This window comes from Pristis pectinata, chromosome 1, assembly GCF_009764475.1.
Source record: "Pristis pectinata isolate sPriPec2 chromosome 1, sPriPec2.1.pri, whole genome shotgun sequence".
Taxonomy (NCBI): domain Eukaryota; kingdom Metazoa; phylum Chordata; class Chondrichthyes; order Rhinopristiformes; family Pristidae; genus Pristis; species Pristis pectinata.
The window spans coordinates 23,235,733-23,258,293 of record NC_067405.1 but is presented as its reverse complement, the minus strand read 5'-3'; the positions used below and the strand labels follow the sequence as shown (position 1 = coordinate 23,258,293).

At 38.9% G+C, this 22,561-nt stretch overlaps 1 protein-coding gene across 2 annotated transcripts in view; it reads right to left on the bottom strand.

Moving 5' to 3' along the window:
• Nucleotides 1–22,561, bottom strand: part of gtdc1 (glycosyltransferase-like domain containing 1) — a 263,179-nt gene that overhangs the window by 143,383 nt on the left and 97,235 nt on the right. For both annotated transcript variants that reach the window (XM_052017227.1, XM_052017221.1), the window contains exons 4-5: nucleotides 16,480–16,647; nucleotides 7,312–7,485 (exon numbers count right to left, since the gene is read on the bottom strand). In XM_052017227.1, coding sequence (XP_051873187.1) covers nucleotides 7,312–7,485; nucleotides 16,480–16,647 — 342 coding nt within the window. The remainder of the gene's footprint in view (nucleotides 1–7,311; nucleotides 7,486–16,479; nucleotides 16,648–22,561) is intronic.

Here is a 22,561-nt window from a genome sequence, read left to right as displayed (position 1 = left end):
AACATTTAAAACCATCCATTTAATTGTGAGCATGCAGTGTATTCTGCAATGACAGTATATACAAATGCAATATGCTCAGCCCACAGGTGTCATAAAAATTATGATACAGTTATGGGTGGTCCATGCCAAGTTCTTCTTAGTATGGCTTCTCTATCAGCGAGGGAGCTATAAACTATACATGCTTTAAGAGGCATCATTGTATGCTGGGTAGGTCTTTTAGTGTGGGACTAATTTACTGCACATCAAGAAATCGTGCATGATTATTACCAGACTTTGTTCCTTGATTTTGAACTGAATTCTGTGCAGATTTATTTCCAGTATTGTTATCTGATAATTAATAATCTCCCAGACAGCACAATTATAGTAAAAGAACCAAGGAGGTTTAATTGTAACACCTGCCTTTTTCTAATGCTTACATACTTGTACAGAGAGGGGGAAGAGAGAATCTTTTGCAATCACTTGAACACAATATTGGCAGTTAGAATTCATCTTTGTTGGGTATCATTTGCAGATTATGGAAGAGTATTTATACATTGGAGCAGGAGTTCTTTTAAATACATCTACATTTGTAAATAGCAATGTTTGTGCTCCAGATACAAATATGGTCACTTTCAAAAAGTAATTTACAATCTACCCCTCCAGTGGAAATCATGTAGTAAAGGAGGTGATTTTTGAATTGTAAGGCCCTTTAATAACCCGTTTCCAAATCCAAATTAAACTTTTCATTAGCATCCTGTACATTTTGAAAGAGGAAGCCACCAACCTCTTAAGGGCTCACTAAATGGTGAAAATGCATGAGAAAAAAACTTGACCACTTAACCAATGAACGAACTTTGAGGTTAGGTTGATTTATTTTAAACATTTAACCTGCCAGTGGGTCTAGAGAATTTAAGACACAGTATTTACCATTTTATTTTCATTCTGATTCTCATTATTCAGCTTACCGTTAAATACTGGCCACAAATTCATGCCAGAATCCAACTTTTCAAGCAATTTAAGCCCAAAGTGTGGCTTGAAAGTTATGTACCGACTCAATGAAACTGCTGCCTGCTCAAAAGACTGGATTAGGAAATCAAAAGGAGTACAAGTTAGGAAGCAATTTGAACTGGTTTACCTTGGACTTTATGGTCTTGCTTGTGCCCAAAATGAAATAGGGCAATATCCAACACTGTCTTCACCAACTTCCTGTAAAACTGAGAACCACACAAGCTCCCTTCCCAGCTGCCTTATGACAACACATTATCATTGTATCTCACGCCTTATTCACTAACCTCCACCATTTCAAAGCAACTGTTAGCATTCTCTTCCTCTAAAAAGAGCTACTCTGTGTCCTTGAAAAGCAATGTTCATCTTCAGCCTCCTTTTCCCGTCCAAAACTTGAGAAAGTATAACATGTGTTCTCTGCCCATCTCCCCAGAAACTTCATGATGATACATAAAAATGGCCAAAGCCTTGTCAACGAGATATTCTATTCTTAACAACTGTCCTCATGGTGCACTTCGCCTCTCTTGTCCTCTCTATAGTTTTTGGCAATCAATCACACCATACTCCAATGCTACCCCCCCTGTTGTTTCACTTTTATCCTTAACTATCCAACTATTGCCAAAGCACTTCCAGCCAAAGCTTCCTTTCCCAATCATATGCTGTAACCTCAGAAGATTCTTATATCTTCCAGCCATACTGCCTGCTTCTTCCTCATTTACATATTGCTCCTTGGTTACACTGTCCATGGGCAATGATGTGCTTTGACCTCTCTTTAACCCTTGATTGTCTCGTGGCTGTCAGACTGCTTATCAAATATCTCGATTTGCAGGAACATCAGTTTCCTGTAGGGTAAACATGTGAAACTTTTATTCAGTTTTCACCTCAGACTCCTTAATATTCACTCTTTAAAACCAAACCATACTTTTGGAAACCTTGTTGTACTATTTACTATTGAGCTGAAGCCCAACTGAGTGTTTCACAGGGTGCACGTCAGGGCAACTAGTCTGCTGAACTCACAGAAGCCCTTTGGCAGCTATTGAGGCTCCACCCTCTAACTCAACAGCTATCATAAGTGTTAGTGTTACAGTCTTTGATATTCACAAACTCTAACAATTAGAACCTGTTAAAAAGTGTCAGCATTTAGAAGCCTAAAAAATATATTCATATTCTAAAAATCAATTTAAAACAGTGAAACCAATTTAAATAATTATAAAACTACTTTCTATTTTCCTGACCATTAATGTCTCCCATTCCTTTGAATAGGGCTGCTGTGACAGCACAAGGCTTAACCTGGTATGGACTCACTGGGTGGCTGGGAAGCCCACAGACGTTTTTGCTGACCCATTAGACACCATGAGGAGCCAATCAGAGTATCACAGGGGGAGCTGTTGCCAAAGGCTCTGGAAACCATGTCTTGTTTGGGGATGCTAGGGTAGGTCCTAGCATTAGGACTGTTATCAGGGTGAAAGATCTGACCTACTACTTTTATCACAAGGACAACAGCAATAAACACAACAATGCCTTGCACTTCTATTGTATCTTTCACAAAGCAAAATCATCCAAGGTAGAAAGATCCCCTCCATGCTGACTTGCAAACATATCATTATTGTTAAGTCAAAATCCTAGCATTTCCTAACTAACCACATTATTAGAGTACCTACAACAGCTTAAGGAAATAGCTTACCATGTCAAGGGCAATTGATAATGGGGAATAAATGCTAGCTTTGACAGTGATGTGCATATCACATGAAGTGATAAAACAGTAACATTCTTCATCAAAAGTTGGCAAAGAATGTAAGGATATTCTTAGTTTAAATCGAAGTTCTCACCCCTGGTAATTAATATAAAATCCCAGCATGGCAAATGGACTCCCCAGGTTGCAACTACAGAAAACACAAGTTGATTGTAGAATTGTATTGCATTAGAGAAAAAAAGTGCTAAAAGGTTTCTTTCCCAAGTCTTTGCCACCCTTCCTCAATTGATTGTAGTCTTACTGGCAGAACGATACTGCAAACTGTTCAACTTATATTCAAAGGCCTTCATTTTATGCAAAAAACAAACTGCTGGAGTAACTCAGTGGGTTAAGCAGCAATTGTGGAGACAAGGGAATGTTTGGCATTTGCCTCAGGACTGAGAGTGTGGAAGGAAGATAGCCAATATTAAGAGTTGAGAGGGAAGGGTGAGATAGGGGCTGACAGGTTGGTGATGTGGGGGATGATGGACAGTTGCAGCCAGGTGGGGAGGAAGAAGGGGACGGTAGAGACACGGGCTCGAAGGTGATAAGTGGAACCAAATAAGGGAGGGATGATGAGCAGATAGAAACAATGTAGGAGGGGTAGGAAGGGTAGGCCAAGGGAGAAGAAACCCAGGTGGATGGGTGTGTGGGTGACGGGCACATGGAACCATACGTGAGACAATTATAAATCAAGGTAATATGGTGGGGGTGGGAGGTGAGGGAATGGGAAAGGTGAACAAAAGAAGGGAGAACATTGGTGGATCGGTGGGAGTGAGAAAGGAACACTGAGGGTGTGGATTACCTGAAATTGGAAAGTTCAGTGTTAATACCATTGATTTGTCAGCTACTCAAGTGGAATGTGAGATGTTCACCTAGTTTGTGTTTGGCCTCATTTTCTGCTCGAGTAGCCTACAAATCAATGGTACGAGTGTTCCTTTCCCACTGCCACCAGTCCACCTAGGGTCTCTCTGCCTTTGTTCACCTTTTCCATTCCATTTCACCCCACCCCCCCCCCCCGCCCCACCCCCAACCCTGTCACCTAGATTTGTCAGCCTCCCACACCCAGTTCCAGGTTCCATCTGCCCACCATACACACATTCCCATCCACCTGGGTTTCTTGTCCCTTGGCCTATTCTTCCTATCCCACCCTTCCAGCCCCCTTCTCACCTCTTTATACTGGCCATCTTGCCTCTGCACCCTCGGTCCCGATATAGGTCCCGACCCAAAACATCAAGCATAGCTTTACCTCCACAGATGCTGCTTGACCCCCTAATTTCCTCCAGCAGTTTGTTTTTCGCTCCAGATTCCACTATCTGCAGAGTCCTGTGCCTTCAGCCAACATTTTACGTTGTGCTTACAATCCAGTAAAACAATCGCACTTGTCATTCTTACAATGTCACTGGTTTACAATTATGATACCAGCTCCAAACGAAAATATGAAAAATATTTTGAATAAATGGCATGAACAGCAATCTAATAACTTAGTGTCCTGGTTTCTGTGTGATGACAATCCCATCATTCTCTGCACACCAGTTAAATTTAATAAATAATACATACTGCAGTCTCAGGGTGCACCTGTATGGAATAAATAACAATTTTCTGGGAATGACCCAAAGGAGGTGGATTAGCGTCAGGGATTCATTGACCATAAGATTTTTTTTTAGGTAAATAGAAGTATAAAAGAAACATAACTTTGTATTCCTTTTATTCTCCTGATTGGTAATCCCCATCCAAATCAATGGGGACTCCCATCCTATATCACAAAATTATCAATCTGGATTTAAAATTAACTGTTGCTTAGCAGTAACTGTGGTTTGTTGAAGAGAGTGTTCCAGATTTCTACCAGCTTTTAGACTACGACGCTTAATGCAAATGTTTTTTCTCCATCACCCCTCTATCTTGACAACTTCTAAATTCCAGAGAACACAACCTACTCTTGTGTTATCTCTCCTCATAAATTAATCCTTAAACTGGGGCACCATTCTGGTAAATCTATGCAACACTCTCTCCAAGGCCAAGATATCCTTCCTAAAATGTGATGTTCAGACTGCCCACAGTTCTCCAGGTGTGGTCTAACCTGGGACTAGTCTCGCTACAGCATAATTTTGGTATGTTCCTCAAGAACCTTGACAGCTCTGAACAACTAGATTTCTCTCTTTTAAGAACAGTTTTGCTTTTCTTATTTTATTTTAGAAGTATTTTCCTGATAGCAAATTAACAAACACTATAAACTATCAAGAGGAAAATGAAATGATTCCACTTTGCTTCTGGTGGTAGATTCCCAATTTGCAATTGTATGTTTCCCTTCCCCAGCCGATTTTCTCTCCTGTAGGTATTGAATCGTTACCGATTTACAAATCTAGCAGCTTCTCAAATATTATTTTACTTAAATCATCATACTTTAATCCTGAAACAATGAGATTTGGCAGAGTTCATGGGAACCCTATGTGCACAATTCGAGTTCCATCACTGGAAAGCAGGATCTCTAGACAATTTTCCCCCTCCTAACCCAAGAACATAGGGAATAACAACTGCCAAGAAATACAAACTCAGATTTGATTACTGGTTTGCCTTAAAATTTCCTGGTGTGTATGGTTTGATACTGCAGGAGGCAGTGCCTTTATCTTCTATTCCTCCAGCTGAATCTCTGCCAATAACTACATTCATTCCATGACACAAGAGTTGTTACTATTATACACATAGCACTCAATGTGAAAAGGGGAATCTCAGCCCACCCAGTGAGCACAGACAACAGAAGCTACTGTCATCTCTAAACAAAAACATACACACAGATCATAACATTTGCTGTATTTTGGTCATTGTCATTTTTAAATTTTAATGTTCAGAATTGCTACTAAGGTCTAGGCCTGTGTTATGTGGAGCTTGTAACTTAGCCGGTAAGATGCTCAAGAGCCTTTTAAGCCAATATTGGAATCTTCAGAAAGATTTAAGTCAAATAGCAACTGCTTCCTGAAGACAGGAGTTGCACATGACACCTGAACTAACACTCTGGTAATATACCTGTAAACCTGGCCCAAATCACATCCTGTCTGGGTCATGATACTCAATAGATTCACAGACTTAAATGATGACTTAATTTTAATTTCAAACACATGTGCCTTACATTTCTAACATGATAACTTTTTTTTATTTAATTCCAGCAATTCTTCAGGCAAATATTCATCTCCAATTCAATTGTTTCAATGTCAAATCTCTTTTACGCAGATATCAACAGCAAGAAAGCTAAATGAACTGATTAACAAAAACCTCTCATGTTGGAAAGAAAACTCTCATTTTGACCGATGTCACCTTACAGAGGGAATATTTCTGCAGGTGTAGATGAATGTCATTAGATAATAGAAAATATGCAAATGTACCACAATCTCAGTTTTGATATGTACAATCAAATGAATTCCATTACTGTACAGTAATGACTTAAGCAGCTTATAATTACTAAAACAAACTGGGCTAATAATACTTTACTGTTCACAGTGAGATAAATGAGCTCTTCTATACTGTTATCACAAATGCAGTTTAAATAGCATGCCATGCTCACGCATGGAATAAGAAAGCGAGCTGAAAGTGAGCCTACATTATAATCTTTAATGTATTGATGGTGACAAATGATAGACCATCAGAATGAGCATTTAATGTTTTTGTACCTATGAAGGAAAAATTGAATATTAATGTGGTCAATCATAATGTCATTTGTGAAACATAATATACTCACTTCGCATTTTGGTGAAGTTGGTGTATATTTTTTTGGTGAGGGGATCATTTTTTTTGTGCATCAACAATTTACTTCAGGTTTTGCATTAGCTATCAATCAGTGTCACGGTTGTGGCAGATCTCAAGTTCTTACTTGATTATAACATTACTATGCTTTGAGAAAATAAAAGTGAATGTTTCAGTGAGGCAAAACAGATTAAAAGGTAGCAGAAATCTTTGCAATTTATTAAACAAAACATCTTGCAACTCAACTCCTTGCTTCCCTGACTATAGATCCAATAACACCACCAGTGAAAGTAATCATTATCTTAAACTTAGTTTCAGCACTAACTGTGGAAGCCATTGGAAAAAAAAGCTCACATTACTGGTGACTGTATAATGTGGAAAAATTGGAGTTTTACAACATAACCGACATTTGAGGAGGGGCCAATTATCAAAAATGTCAATCTAGTTTCATGAATTTGGCTCAGTTAGTTGTCAGTCCCTAAGAAATTTTATTTTATGCCAACATCAGCTCCTATAAGTTTATCTGCAATATTAGGTTTCATATGACATACTGTAGAGATCAGGAAAACCTGCAACTTAAGTAAATGTTCAGGATTATGTACTCTTGTCCAATATGGTAAAATACCCCTCATGAAATGACCGAAAAGAAATGATTGCTCAAAAAATAATGTTGTTTTGAAAAAAGACGATAGACACTACCAATCATCTACGAATATCTATATGTATTCAACAAACTTAGATTGGATGAGTTATTAATTTGGGCACTCGCATGAAAAAGTTAGAAAACCAAGAAAAATGACTGTACTCATGTTAGCTCTTTAGTGACCTTAAAATATCAGCTTGTTCCAGTTACTGACCTGGTAACGTCAGGAAACTTGATTGGAAAATACAGTACTTGACACTTGGGTCTGATGAGCTTCTCAAGTTCTTTGGGCCGATGATCGGGAATTAGCTTCATGAAAGAGCCAATGGCCATAAGGAAGGATTCCATATTAAATGCAGAATTGAACATCACCACGTCAGCCACCAAACTGAAAATGGAAAATTTAAACCATTTTTTTCTGAAAAGTATAGATTTTAGAGCATGTTTTTACAGCTAGACTCCTGATCCAATTTGTTATACAGTATACTGTCTTGAAACACAGCTCAAACCCTGAGAAATCTTATTTTTTTCATTTGCATGCAAGAAGCTTTTATTTAAATCACTCTGTGGTTTCTACAGCTACATATAAAGGTCTTTAACCTCTAAACAACACACGACTGCTTTGAAGTTATAAGCATTTCCCAGATGCTTTGTTCAGACCTTCTGCAATAAGCAATCCAGTTGTGGTTTCAAGGTATTTTCAATGCACTTTGGCAGTGATCACATGGACACTGAACTAGAACAAAGAATTCTGCTCTCAGTTCACTTGCATTATTTTACTGAGTCCAGTTGTGTTATTAGAGATTCTGTCTACAGGGACAGCAGATTCACAGTGTACTGATATATAGACATCTTGGTTTCTGTGCAATAGTACTGTTCCACATTACAAATTTCACACAATTATAAACACCCCTCATTCATTTTCTTTCTGCATATTATGGTACAGAAACATCTGTGTTAACTGTTACTTCTCTTGATCCAGAAGCTCAAAGTATAATTAAACTGTTGTTTCTACCTTCAATTACCTTGTGTTTTTTACTCAGTGTATTCGAATATAAATTCAATGCGACTCAGAGTCATTGACAAGCAAGATACCGTTGTAGGTGGAGTCAAATAGCAATCCAACATAGTCTGTGCTGAAGAATTGCTAGCTACTATTTGCATGTTTACAACTGACATCGAATTACATTTTTTTGTAAGTAAACGACTGGTTGAAAGAACAAATTTCTCCACTTAAGAAGGCAAGCTAATAAAAATCTTTAATTCTTAAATGACTTGATGAAGTTGAGAAAGATTGAGACTTGAAAACATGAGTGGACGGAATTGTCTGTTTCAGTGTTGTAAATACTACACAATTCCATGTAATAAATTATATATTTCATCTCCACTAAGCAGGATTTAAACTTGCCTAAGATATTTTCCTATCATAAAATATGCAAAAAAAGAATCTGCTGATTAGCTTCAAAATTGTATAGTTAGGCATTCAAATCAGAAAGGTCCGAGGTTAACACACTTCTGTGCATCTTCTGTAAATTTTATTGTATAAGCTGCCAACAATCACAGTCAAAATTTGCACATGAATAATGGGCTTTTTTGTATAGGTATGTTCACCCCTGGAAATCATACCTATTTAATTGCTAAAACAAAACCTAAATGGACAGTAAAAAGTTTACAGAATAAATAATGAGTATAAAAGTTACAAAAGCTTTTTAAACTGAAAAATCTGTAAGCAAGATAACACCATGTTAAGAAAAAGATGAAACAAGGACAAAGTAGTCAATAGGTTTGAACACTGATGATACTGGGGAAGGAAAAGTATGGAGTTTTCAGAATCCTATTACTTCTATGCTATATGCACAACTGAGCCCGTGTCTAGATTGGAGGCAAACTATGAAGTTCCACAATGGAGAGAAAGGAGCCCCAGTCAGAGGACTAGTCATATCTGAATCTTCTCCCAGGCCCACACCTGGAATTGCTCAAGTAACCTGCAAATAGTTTGGGGTGCTCTTTTTGGGAGAAGTATAACCAACAACTTCCTCTAGTGCACTGTGCCCAAAAGTGGAAATTTACCCTCAAATCTTCAATAGATGAGGAAGAAAATTTCAGTTTTAGACTGTGGTGGAGCTTAGGACGGTCTACATGAAAGTGATCTTATATTCATAGATGAGATTTTTCTTGTACGAAAGGATGCCAGAAGAGCCTCCTCAGATACAAGAAAAACAAAATAACATGGGATCTGTGGAATGTCAAGAGACATTGGATAATTGAGAAATTAATGATACCGCATTTCATGGGAGCAGCTTTAGCAATGAGAAAGAAGGAAGTACCACTTGTAGAGAAGGTAGAAAGCGATGATGAGTATAATCTTGGAAGGAGTTCAGCTGTTAAAGGCAAGAGGAATAGCATATGGCTGAAGTTACAAGAGATAATGGGAACAAAAAAATCTGCAAGGAAGCAGGATTCTAAAGGTCCACTCTAATCATGGAAGTGATCAAAGTGTAGTGATTCAGAAACCGCAGTGTAGGAATTTGAAATGCCTGCTTTGAGTATAGTATAAATATACCATAGAATCTTCAGCTAAATTGTGGAGTTCATTAAAAATGCATAAAGAAGGTCATCAGTGTGGAAAGAGACAGAGGAACAAGGACCCCCTGCTGTAACAATGTTTGGAATGCTGTGGTACTTGTTGGCATCTCTCCATTTGTCCCTTCATAATGTTGTAATCTAGTAACTACTAGTTCCCACAGTTCACTTTGAGAATAGAATGGTTCTGTTCACAAACCCCATGTTACTACACTATATGTTCCTCAAGAAGGTGGACTGTGTCAAGAAGAAGCATGAGCAACAAACTAAACAGTGGAATAAAGATGTTAATATTGAGTTCATATGAACTGTCATTTTATTTACCTCTAATTCCTTTACAATGCTAGCCTGTCAGAAGATTATTACAACAGAATATATTGCCACTTGAGAGAATTTCTGGTATGGGGAGCTGGACTTTCATATTCTTTTGTCAGACAACATAATTCTGAAAAGTGCAGTGTTAGTTTTCCAAGTAGCCTTATGCCCAAATGAGTGTTTCTCTAAACCACAGGTGAAAGAAAAGAAACTTCAAATTCTCAAGCCACTTGTTTTTTTCATTGCTTGTCTAACCATTCAATCTTAATAAAAATAGAAGACAAACAAACATATGTATTATGCTAGCAAAGATCTATATTGATGGAATGGGCCAAGAGTCCTCCTCCTGTGCCATAAATATTGATGATTCCATGATGATATGAAATAGCGAATTACCCCATTTATGATCTCTAAACAGAAGCTAAAATGTCTCATAACATAAAAAAGTAAGAAATGAGGGAGTAGGCCATTTAGCCCCTTGAGTCTGTTCTGCCATCCAACAAGATTGTGGCTTATCTCTCTCAACTGCATTTATCATCCTCATTTTCCTTGATTTTTCTAATGTCCAGAAATCTGTTGATCTCTGTTCTGAATCAAATCATTTCCCCCCTTACTTTGTAAATTCCTGACACTGTCTTACTTGCACCTCAGGACATAGTTTGGAACTGCTCTCAGGCTTATTGCAATCCATTGTGCACACACTTGCAAAGCAGTCACAGGGCAGCAATCAGGAGCAAGAAACTTGAGGCATTGGCACCAACTGAAATATCCCAAATGTTGATCAAGTCAAATGAATCAGCATGAAATGAAAACAGGGGAGTCATCAACCTGAAACATTAATTCTATTTCTGTTAATCCTCTTTCTCCCTCCATAGATGCTACCTGATCAGCAGAGTATTTCCAGTTTTCCTATTTTTATTTTGAATTTTTATTCCAGATTTCTAGCACCTCCAGATTCTACTTTTAAACACAACTAATTTAGGCTCTTCTTGCAGAGGATGGTGAATCCCTGGAGTTCTCTACCCCAGAGGATTGTGGAAGCTAGATCATCGGGAGTATTTAAAGATGAAGTAGATATACATTTGAAAGATCAGACAATTGGTAAACTGACATAGAGTAGGAGATGAGGTCTAGAGCAGAACAGCCATCTTCATATTGAATAGTGGGGCAAGTTCGAGGGGCCAAGTGACCCGCTCCTGCTCTGTTTGCTTATGTTCTTTCCTCATGTACACTGCTAAAGCATACTGATTTCAATTCCACTTTCTTGAGACTTCTTTTCTTAGAATAGTGATCCTGAGGATGGGGTGAGTGGATAATTTCTAGAGTTCAGAAAGGAAACTACATCTAGTTTGCCTAAAAGTGAATAAAGAGTTTTCAGATGGCTGACTGGTTGTGAATAGTGGAATTGGCCTACTACGTTGGATACATGTTGAGGATGCACCACAAGCAAAACTGGAAACCAAACACAAGCACCAAGTTTACATTTCAAGGCTTTTGGGCTACCTTCAATGTCTGTGTGATCACTTAAAGAAGAGATATGCCTGAAATATGTTAATATTTGAAGGAGCAAACTGGTCCATGTTATATAATCTATACCTGCATAGGACTGGGCTGGAAATCAAAAATTTGCAGATACTGGAAATCTGATATAAAAACAAAAAATGCTGCAAGCACTCTTCAGGTCAGGCAGCATCTACGGAGAGAGAAACAGAGATACATTTCAACTCAATGACCTCTCAGCAAAGGATTGGTTTGGCCAATGATGCCATTATTGTCAAGCATCCTGCGCATAGTGATAATCTAAACTTGCACATGGAAGATTACCAGTTAGCAAATTACAGGGAAGCAGTTTGCCCCCACAGTAGTGGATTCAACATGAATCCGCACCTTCAGGACTGGAAAAGGAAAAGGAAACACATTCAAAGGATATTAAAGATATCAATTCAGGTCAAATAAATTGATCAGATCAAGTGTCACAATGTCAAACATACTTTAAATTGTTTACTTTTGAAAAAAAATCGATCATTGCAGTTGCTGTGAAGAGATAAAATAACTGAAAATAACTGAAAATAACTATAATACATATAAGCAAAAGGGTCTAAAGAAATATGATGAGGGAATTAGTAGAAAACCTGTGGAGACAACTGGTGAAAACTATTTCAAAGGAAGCCTTTTAAACAGGTTGTGATTCTGGCCAAAAAGAATAAAGTACACTTTTTTAAAGAATGATTATCAATATTAAAAAAGAAACTGAAATTATCAAAGCCAATGTTAAAACAATTCACTGAGGGTGGTGCAGGTAAGTTACCACAAACACAGAGGTTGGCAAAATCCAGGTTCCAATCGCAAATGTTTTTGCTGTGCCAAACCTGAGAAAGTATCAAGATGAGCCAGCGATTATCACACTGTGCCATGCTTTGCTGAGGAAGTTTAACAGCAAGTGGCAGCTGCACCCATAATCCCTCCACAAACGAACTCAAAGTAGCAGAGACATGATGCAAAACAATGAACACATTCAGTGTTCTGACTTAATCCATGCTGTGGGGAAGCAGGGCCTATACAGAAGTCCTGTTACAATGTTATCAGCTTTGCAGAAAAACACAGGAATACAGTATGACCCCAGAAAACTATCTATGGGAATTGTTGGGCAGTGGCTGCAAGAAAGAAAAATCTCATAATGCAAAGTAAGCATAACTGGTTCTTCATTTCAACAACTGTTGTCTATTTCCTGCATTTTCTGTTTAATTTCTAATATCCAGGTTCAACGATAAGATAAGATCAGATAAGATAAGATCAGATCTTTATTAGTCACATGTACATCAAAACACACAGTGAAATGCATTTTTTGCGTAGTGTTCTGGGGGGCAGCCCACAAGTGTCGCCACACTTCTGTCGCCAACATAGCATGCCCACAACTTCCTAACCTGTACGTCTTTGGAATGTCGGAGGAAACCGGAGCACCCAGAGGAAACCCACGCAGACACGGGGAGAACGTACAAACTCCTTACAGACAGCGGCGGGAATTGAACCCGGGTCACTGGCACTGTGAAGCATTGTGCTAACCACTACACTATCGTATGTTATTTAATCAGTTATTTTTGTTTTATCCTTCCTCTACACATTCTCTTTTTTGAACCAATTCCTATTCTTGACCTTCACCTCTACAAGTTGGAATCGCAAAATGGCCCAGTTAAGGGGATTCACTCGCTTACCAGCCTGGAGTGACAAACCACAGAGTTCAGGTGAACTGATGCGGAAACAATTTCACAGTTAGGTAACAAATAGCACAAATGAGATTTCCGCTACTTTCTGTCATTCCCATTCTTCTGTTGCAGCTCCTCCTAATTATGCCAACCACCCCCTTACCCACAAGTTCATTAGGAGTCATTCTTTCTCACCTTAACATTCATTTGGAAGTTTCTGAGGAATAAATATGACCTTGATAGGCCTGAAGTTTCTTTCCACAAGTGCTACAATTTTACAAACCACAGTAATCTGCATCCATTCTCATGCAAGGTTATCAACATCTGACATTAAATCTGCTTCTCAACAGATGTGGCCTGACCTGCTGAGTATTTCCAGTATTTTCAGTTTTTCTCCATTATTTGCATCGTTTTGCTTTTGGGCCATATCTTAACCTCCGCCACCTGCCTTTTAAACCCACTCTCAACTTTCTTACACTAGCTCCTCTTCTCTCGCTCAACCGCATTTAACCTTTTGTCCACAAACTGTTCTGGAGCCTGATCCCTTCAGTGTAATGTCATCCAACCTTATTTACCCTGCTGCAACTTTAGGATAACAACTAACCAAAAATAGTCCTTGTTAATCTTTGCTTTTGTGTCGTTCTCTTTCTCAATCTACCACCTCAACATTATTCCCTTTGCCAACAAAATCCTGCTCAAGATTTTCAAATAACATTTCAGCAATACCTTCCTACAATTCCAGCTTGGCTTACCTTTTACATTTACTGGACATTATGGTGGCATTCATGGGAATATGGAAGGGTAAGGGCATTTCTATTGAAGTTCTCAGGATTTTGAAAAGTAACTTAAAAGGACTGTTAGAATTAAATGTTTTTCATTATTGAGGCAGTCTGAAATAAGGGGACAAAACTTTAAAGTCAGAGCAAGCCCATTCAAGAATTTAGTTGGGATGGGTGAAACATTTTCCCACAAAATGCTCAATGAGTAATATACATCCAAGATTAATTAATTTCTTGCTTACCAAGTGAATTAAGAGACGTGTGCTTAAAAATTAAATTGAATAATGCTATTGTTTTCAGTATGATGCAATTGCAAAATTACTTTTTTTGTTATAGAAAAATACATTAACAACCACTTCTGGATTCCAATGCACCTCTCACCCTCACCCCAGCAAAGGCTGCAAAGCTTCCAATGATGTGCTGAGTAGGGTCTCGAATGCAAGTAAAGTTTTCAGTGGAGAGTCAACAACCAAAATGTTGGTACATTGGTCCTGTATCCATCTGGCTACCCTTTAGGCTGTGCTAGGATTTCAAGGCAACAGAGCCAAGGCAAATGAAGAATTTAGGCATAAGATCAGCCATGAACTTATTAAATGACAGAACTTGTTTAAAGGCCATCAGAGTTACCTCTATTTCTAAATTCCACCAATCCACTGACACCATGCCATTTACTAGGCAATTAGGGGCATCTTTCTTTCTTTGAAGTTCTTCTACAAATGTATAATGTTTCACTATCCAAGTTACTTAGCTAAGCCCTTACCACTCCAACTAACATTTCTGGTTTAGAAAGTTTTCATGACTGGGAAGTCCATTGGTAGGAGGAAATTCACTGCTTTCATTTAAAAATGTTATTTTATCATCATCTGAGATAGACAAATATTTCACTAATATATTGACAAAGTGGCAGGGAGATCAGAGCAGGGATGGGAAAGAGAATTAAAGTGACAGGCAATGAAAAGCTCCAAGTTACAGCTGTGTACTGAATCGGCCGGATGGGGGAGAAGAGGAGGTACGGTACACAAAGCAGTCACCTCATCGGTGTTTGGTCTCCCCAGTGTAGCAGAGACTACATTGTGAGATGCAAGACCAGTTATAAATAATTCAGGTTGATCATTTTTCATCAGAAGAGAGTTGCTCAGGAATTCTTGCCCACCACATCTAAATTCAGTTTTCTCAAAATATGCGGTCTGCATGTCCTTTTCTGAGACTGGTTTTAGAAGGCTGGCCACAGGCCAGATTGGGCCTGCAACCATGATGTGTCAGAGGTAGATGGAAGGAGACTGGATCAGGGACCTGTTGGCATTTATGGTAGTCTAGCAGGCAGGTACATGTGGGGGATGGGGAAATAGGAAGGGGAACAGCTTGGCACGTGCTGGCATGGTGGTGTTGGGATTAGGAAGGTCAGAATTTCGTGGGGGAGATCATGGAAGTCAGCATGGTGACGTTAGTGGGTAGAAGTGTTCAGGAACATAAATAGGCGTATGGATGTGGGGTGTTTATAGGAGAGAGGTGCAAAGGGGTGGATTATGCGGTCTAGATTACAGAGTTTTTGGGGCAGGTGGAAAGTTGGTGGGGTGTTGATTTAATCCAGAGAGTATTTCACTTAACTTGCAGTTCTCCTAAATTGGGTCTATGGGAGTCAGAATTTGTGCCCAATGAAGAATGCCTTCGGGACGACATGGTCCATTCATCTCTGATGCTCCAATTTCTGACTGGCATGATTTGACCCAGAATTAACTCCATGCTAAATTGATTTTTAATGGCATAGTACAGCATTATGCAATCCAATCACTCAGCAAGTGTTTCCTGTATGGATTTTAACTCTCAGGTCTCCCACAAAAATAGACTTGTAATCATTCCACCAGGAAATTTTGCTGTACCCAATTTATAGACAAGATTCAGAACATATATTTGCAATAGATTAAGAACCTATGGATACATATATGTTGCTTGTTGTATTGCAAATAATGTTAAGTTAATGTGCAAAATACCACTTTAATTTCAAACACAGATTCATTCAGTCACTGCACTAATCTCAGTTTTAACCAATACTCTTGCACTACCAGGAGAATTGGTCACTTGAATCAAAGCAAATATAACAGTTAATCTCTTCAGTGTTTTAGGTCACTGACATAGCTGGAATATGAAGGCTGTTTTACCTTTTCTAGTTTTCAGACAGAAGTATTTTAGCTTATCTAAGAACCTTGTGGTGAGTTATTGGTATAATATTATATGCCCACCCATCCTGTTATAAATCACTCTGTAACTCTGAAGCCAGGAATCATACTGTTCTTCATAAAGATTTACTTCTGAGTTAATATTTAAATGGTTTTATTGGAATAAATTATTATTTGGGGGTAGTGAGCAACCAACACTCCTGATCATACAAAGAAGATGGTCTATCATATTGTGAGTGTGAGTTTATCAAGAGACAGAAGCCACCTCAAAAAGGTGAAAAATTCATAAGATCAACAAAAAAAAATAACATATGAGCTCACCTACCATGAAATCACTTGGTTGTATCCATACTGGAAGTCTCTTTCCTGGCTTTTCCGGACAGGATATACCAACTGGTTCTCATGAAAGTATAGGACCTTTTTCAATTTGGCAAGGTCAGGTCGGAGAGCAACCAGTTCAGCCAGGTTAAGGACTGAGCTTGTGAACAGGACTCTAGAAAACAAGGACAGCAGTGTTTGCAAATATTGAGCATGTTCTGTAGGATATCCATCACTCCCTTCCCCCATACCAAAGCAGAGAAAAAAAAACCCCTGCAGGGACACATCAGAAGCTGAACATTAATACCATGTAGCTGCACTAGAAGTTTTGATCTTTTAAGGCAACTGCTATGAACTCCAACTAAAAAGAGTTGGCATCAGATTGGTCTTTTCAGTTCTGTTACTGTAAGCCACAGCATAAAAAAGGGAGATGATAGATTTCACTGAAAGAGGCAAGAAAAGCAATGTCTGAAGGACAAGTGGAACAAAAATAAGATTGAATGGGGAATACTTAGGATTGCTGGACTCATTAAAATTTCCTATTTCTTGTAGGATCTTGCTGTGGAATGACCACAATTTTGTTTTGTGACTGAAACAGATATCCACAATAAGTTTTTCTTCCCAAACTGTACTACGAACTGCTGACTAATGACTCCTGCCACCACCCCCCCACCCCCAACACACACACACACACACACACACACACACACACACCACTTGAAATTTATTTGACTACATTGATTTTGAAAGTTAGCTGCAATCAATTAATCTTCAGCCTCTGGAAATATCAACAATTCATCACAAAAAATAATAAATATAGGATTCTCTCTTTGACCAATTAGTTGTTAAGATTTTTTAAGCAATGATACTAAAATGACTACAAAGAAATGGAGGCGTTGAAAACAAACATCACACATTTGCTATGTCTTTGGCCACAAAATGGGAAACCCACATTCTCACCACTCTTGTTTTCAACAACTTCAAGATTTTCAGTATGGTCAAACCACTGCCATAACTCTTAACTAACAAAATATATATAAAAAAAACAATAAAATGATCTTAAAATGTATAAAGATACCACCCTCTAAAAAGTGACAGTCAAAACCACCAATAATTTATCATAAAACTATGAATATTGTACAGCACATCATTCAACTATGAACACAAGAGTGTTTCTTGATATCATGCAAGAATATAAAGGCATTTCATCATAACACATTCTCATTCAAACATTTTAAGGATAAAATTACTGATCATTCTGTCAGTGGAACACCAGATGATTAATAATGTGATAACGTGCTCTCAGAGGCAAGTGGGTATAAAGCCACAGTGAATTTTGAATGTTTTGTGTTTTGTAGAAGCACTGGAAGTGTGCTACAACTATACAAACCTCTGGTTAGACCAGTCTTTGAACAGAGTAAGCAACATACTGTAGAAAATGTATCTTATTCTTTTTGGAAATGCAGTTTCTCTATCCGCACCATTTAAAGGGAATTCAATTGGAGCCAAGCTCATTCCTTTGAGCAGAATGGAATTGTAAAGTTTTGTAGATGGCAGAAACTGCTTTGTTTTCTGCCTTGGTACTGTTCCTGCTGAGTCTCCAGCATAACCAGAAGCAGGAGAAGAAGGGTTAAAGGCAAAGCTTTCTTCACAGAAGATGAAGGAGGAGGAAGAGAAGCAAAATAGCCAAGTAGGTCTATCCCCTTGAGGCATACTCCAGCCTCAAACTCCAAAGGAACACTACATTCAAAGGTTAAGGTTTTCTAAGTCAGTCACCAATAAAATTCTCTCTATTTGCATCTATGAGTGAAGCTCTAAAGACAAAGAATGGTGACTTAACTTATTCAGCATGAAGCAGCATGCCACACTCCCACCCTCATGAACCACCCTGGCATTTCACTGTAATCTAACATGGACACAATGACTGCAGCGTGTGCCGAGATCCAACTGAATGGCAGAAACTCATCGAAGCTGACTCCCTTTCACAACACCCTGCCTTTAACTAAGTGGGTGGAAGGTCAAACACCCTGGAGGAGCTTGCAGATGGGTGACTGCAAGCAGCTCCAAGCCTGGATTGTGCCATCCTGCCATGAGAGGAAGGAGTCTGCACTGGTGGGATGAGGAGGAGTTGGGAGGTACCATTTGGCTGGCAGCATGCAGAGATCAATGCTGTCATCCTATGAGGGGGCATCAACACACACCCAAGTTTCACTATTACCTAGCTGTGTAATCCATTGGAGGAGGGATCATTGGAGTGCCAAAACGTACCTCCTCCTGCCGACAGTGGAACTTCTGGCAGAACAGAAGTCGGAGCTCCCAGTGCAGTAGTGGCCATCTTCTACCTGTGCATATCTACCCATCTCATTCTTTAGAATTCTGAACCTAATCCATCCATCACCCCCAACTGTTTTAAAACTTTTTAACATTTACTTTTTTTTAAACTAAGCACTTGGTTTCCCTCCTGATATTTCCCACTTTGATTGCACATTCAATTTTTCTCATATCTTGTGCAATCTCTACATGCCAGAGATTTTATATAAATGCAGGTTGTTTAAATCTGGATATGTAACTGCTGATTTTTAAATCACAGTCCCCATACATTTAGTACTTCCCTTCACTCTTCTTCAAAGACAATTAGTAAAGTTGCTGGTCCACGTCTGTGCCACACTCAAGCACTCACAATTTGCAACAGAATGATGGGTTCCAGACTCCCACCTGTAATCCAAAACTCTGCCAAGCCAACAAAGCAAAACTTAGACCTAAGCTAATATACTGTCCCATAGAACAGAACAGCGTGGAAGAATTTAGGCCAAATTAACTCAGGTTCTTCTCATACACTTTTAAACATCTGGCCACAAAACTGCATTGACTTAGAGAACGAAGTAGAGCAAGTGTCTTAAGTGTCAGTGGGGGAGCACTTTGTGACCAGTGGCCATACTTCTATCAGTTTTAAAATAGTTAGGAGAAAGACAACGCTGGTCCACAAGTTAAGGTCTTAAATTGGGCAGGGCCAATTTTGGAAGCACTAGGCAATAACTTGGAGAAGTTGATTGGGTGAGACTGTCTGGCAGGTGGGAGGAATTTAAAAGCATGATATCAAGAGTTCAGGGACATTATGTTTCTGTTAGGATAAGGAGCAAGATTGGCAAGTTTAGAAAACCTTGGTTGACAAGAGATATTGAGGCTCTGGTCAGGAAAAAAGAGGAGGCATACATCAGGTTTAGGCAGTGGAGATCAAATGAATTCCTTGATGAGTTTAAAAAGTGTATGAGTACACTTAGGGGGGGAAATAAAGAGGGACAAAAAAGGGCATAAGATGGATCTGGCAGGCAAGGTGGATGTTGTCTATATGGACTTTAGCAAGGCCTTTGACAAGGTCCCGCATGGAAGGCTAGTCTGGAAGGTCAGATCACATGGGATCCAGGGACAACAAGCCAAGTGGATACATAACTTGCTCAATGGTAGGAAGCAGAGGGTGATGGTGGAAGGTTGTTTTTCAGACTGCAGGCCTGTGACTAGTAGTGTGCCAAAGGGATCAGTGGTGGTCCTATTGTGGTTCGCCATTTATATAAACAATTTGGATGAGAATGTACAAGGCATGGTTAGTAAATTAGCAGATGATACTAAAATTGGTGGTATCGTAGACAATGAAGAAGGTTATTAAAAATGACAAGTGGATCTTGATCAACGGGCCAAGGAATGGCAAATGGTGTTCAATCCAGATAAGTGCAAGGTGTTGCATTTTGGGAAGTCAAACCAGTCACAGTAAACAGTAGGGCTCTGGGGAGTGTTATAGAACAGAGGGACCCAGGAGTACAAGACACAGTTCCCTGAAAGTGACATCACAGGTAGACAGGGTGGTGAAGAAGGCGTTTGACATCCCAGCCTTTATCAGTCAGGGCACTGAGTGTAGGAGTTTAGACATCATGTTGCAGTTGTACAAGACATGAGTGAGGCTGCACCTGGAGTATTGTGTCCAGTTTTGGTTACCCTATTATAGGAAAGATGCCATTATGCTGGAAAGAATGCAGAAAAGATTTATGAGAATGTTGCCAGGACTTGAGGGACTGGGATATAGGGAGAGGTTGGACAGGCTAGGATTTTATTCCTTGGAGTGTAGGAGACTGAGGGATGACCTTACAGAGGTGCATAAAATCATGAAGGGCACAGACAGAGTGAATGTACACAGTCTTTTTCTCCAGGGAAAAGGGAAAAACTAGAGTGCACAGGTTTAAGGTGACAGGGAAAAGACTTAAAAGGGACCCAAGGGACAACTTCTTCACACAGAGGATGGTACATATATGAAATTAGGTGCCAGAGGAAATGGTTGAGGCAGGGACAATAACAATAAAAGACACTTGGACAGGTACCTGGATAGGAAGGGTTTAGATGGACATGGGCCAAATGTAGGCAAATGGGACTAACTTAAATGGGCATCTTGGTCCAGTTGGGCTGACGGGTCTGTTTCCATACTGTATTACTCTAGGACTCCATGAGTCTATGATTGATGAACAGTTCAACTTAAAACCAAGAGCAAGGGGATATCAAAAAACATTAAAGGCTTGTACCAAATTATTTATCAGTATGTATGCCACTAATTTAAAAAAACAAGTTGCTTTTAGGTTTTAGAAGTTGTTAGAATATTGATTTAAAAGACCACATTCTAACAATGATTTCTGCTTCACACTTTCGCAGTATTAACATTATTTTTGGATCAAGCTTGATTTTTTTTTACTTAAGATAATAAGACAATCACATTGACAAACAGAATATTTGGTCTGAAACAATATTCTGCTTTGTATACTCTGGATTAAAATGTAAATACTTAACTCTCCATATACTTACTTATTATGACACAGAATGAAGCCATTCACCCCATCAGGTCATGCTGGTTCCCAATAAAACAATCACATTTCCTTGTTCCTTATTTGCCTACTTATTTTCACTCACATTCCCATCAACTTCCTTGATTCTTTTTGCCATTTACGTATACCAAAGGATGATTTTTTTTTAGAAAAAGTCATCACTTAACACATCCTTCTGATGTGGAGGAAACTAGAGCACCCAGCAAAATCACACAAGGTCATGGGGAGAATGTGCAGACTCCAAACAGACAGCACCCAAGGTCAGGACTAAACCCAGGTCTCTGTAGCTGTGAAGCAACAGCACTAACTGTGCTTCACTATGCTGCCCATCACTCAAAGTGTCAGATAAATACACCAGGGTTCCCTTAGTGTGGGACAAATTGCTGCCAAAATGGCGTACAATAGGAATACCTGTACAGCTGAAGCCTGTTAAATGCTTGCTGTCATGATTGGTATTGGTTTATTATTGTCACTTGTAACAAGGTACAGTGAAAAACTTGTCTTACATACTGTTCATACAGATCAATTCGTTACACAGTGCATTGAGGTAGTACAGGGTGAAAACGATAATGGAATACAGAGTAAAGTGTATTTTCCTAAAACATTACCCATTTAAATACATTATTTAGAAATATAAAAGAAGCAAAACAAATAAAAGATATCCCAACCAACCAATATGAGCCAGCATTTATGATTGGCTTGATTCTCTTCCCATTCTGCCTCATCAAAATATCACTGCAAATCTCTATTCCTTTTTCCCTCAGAAATGTGCAACTTCTCATTAAGTACATCCACACCATTCACCTCAACCACTCCCTGTGGTTTCAAGTTCCATATTCTGACCACTTTCTGGTCAGAGAAGTTTCTTCTAAATTACCCATTTGATCGTTTGTATCGATGGCCCCAGGTTTTACCCCCCACACCCCCACAAATGGAAACACTTGCTCTGTGACCACTCTATCAAAACCCTTCTAATTTGAAGAAGATCTCTCAACCTCTTTATGAGAAATAAAGAAATCCAGCCTAATTATCCTTTCCTGATGAGTGTAATCTTAAATGTTTGATACCATCTTTGAAAATTGTTCTGCATCCCAGTCAGTGGTTCTATAATATCGCAATAAGTCTGTACAGAGTTCTCCAAGTGTGGTCTAACCAACCTTAGATATAAGTTCAACACAACTTCACTTTTCCATTTAATCCCTCTAGAAATAAAGACCATTACTT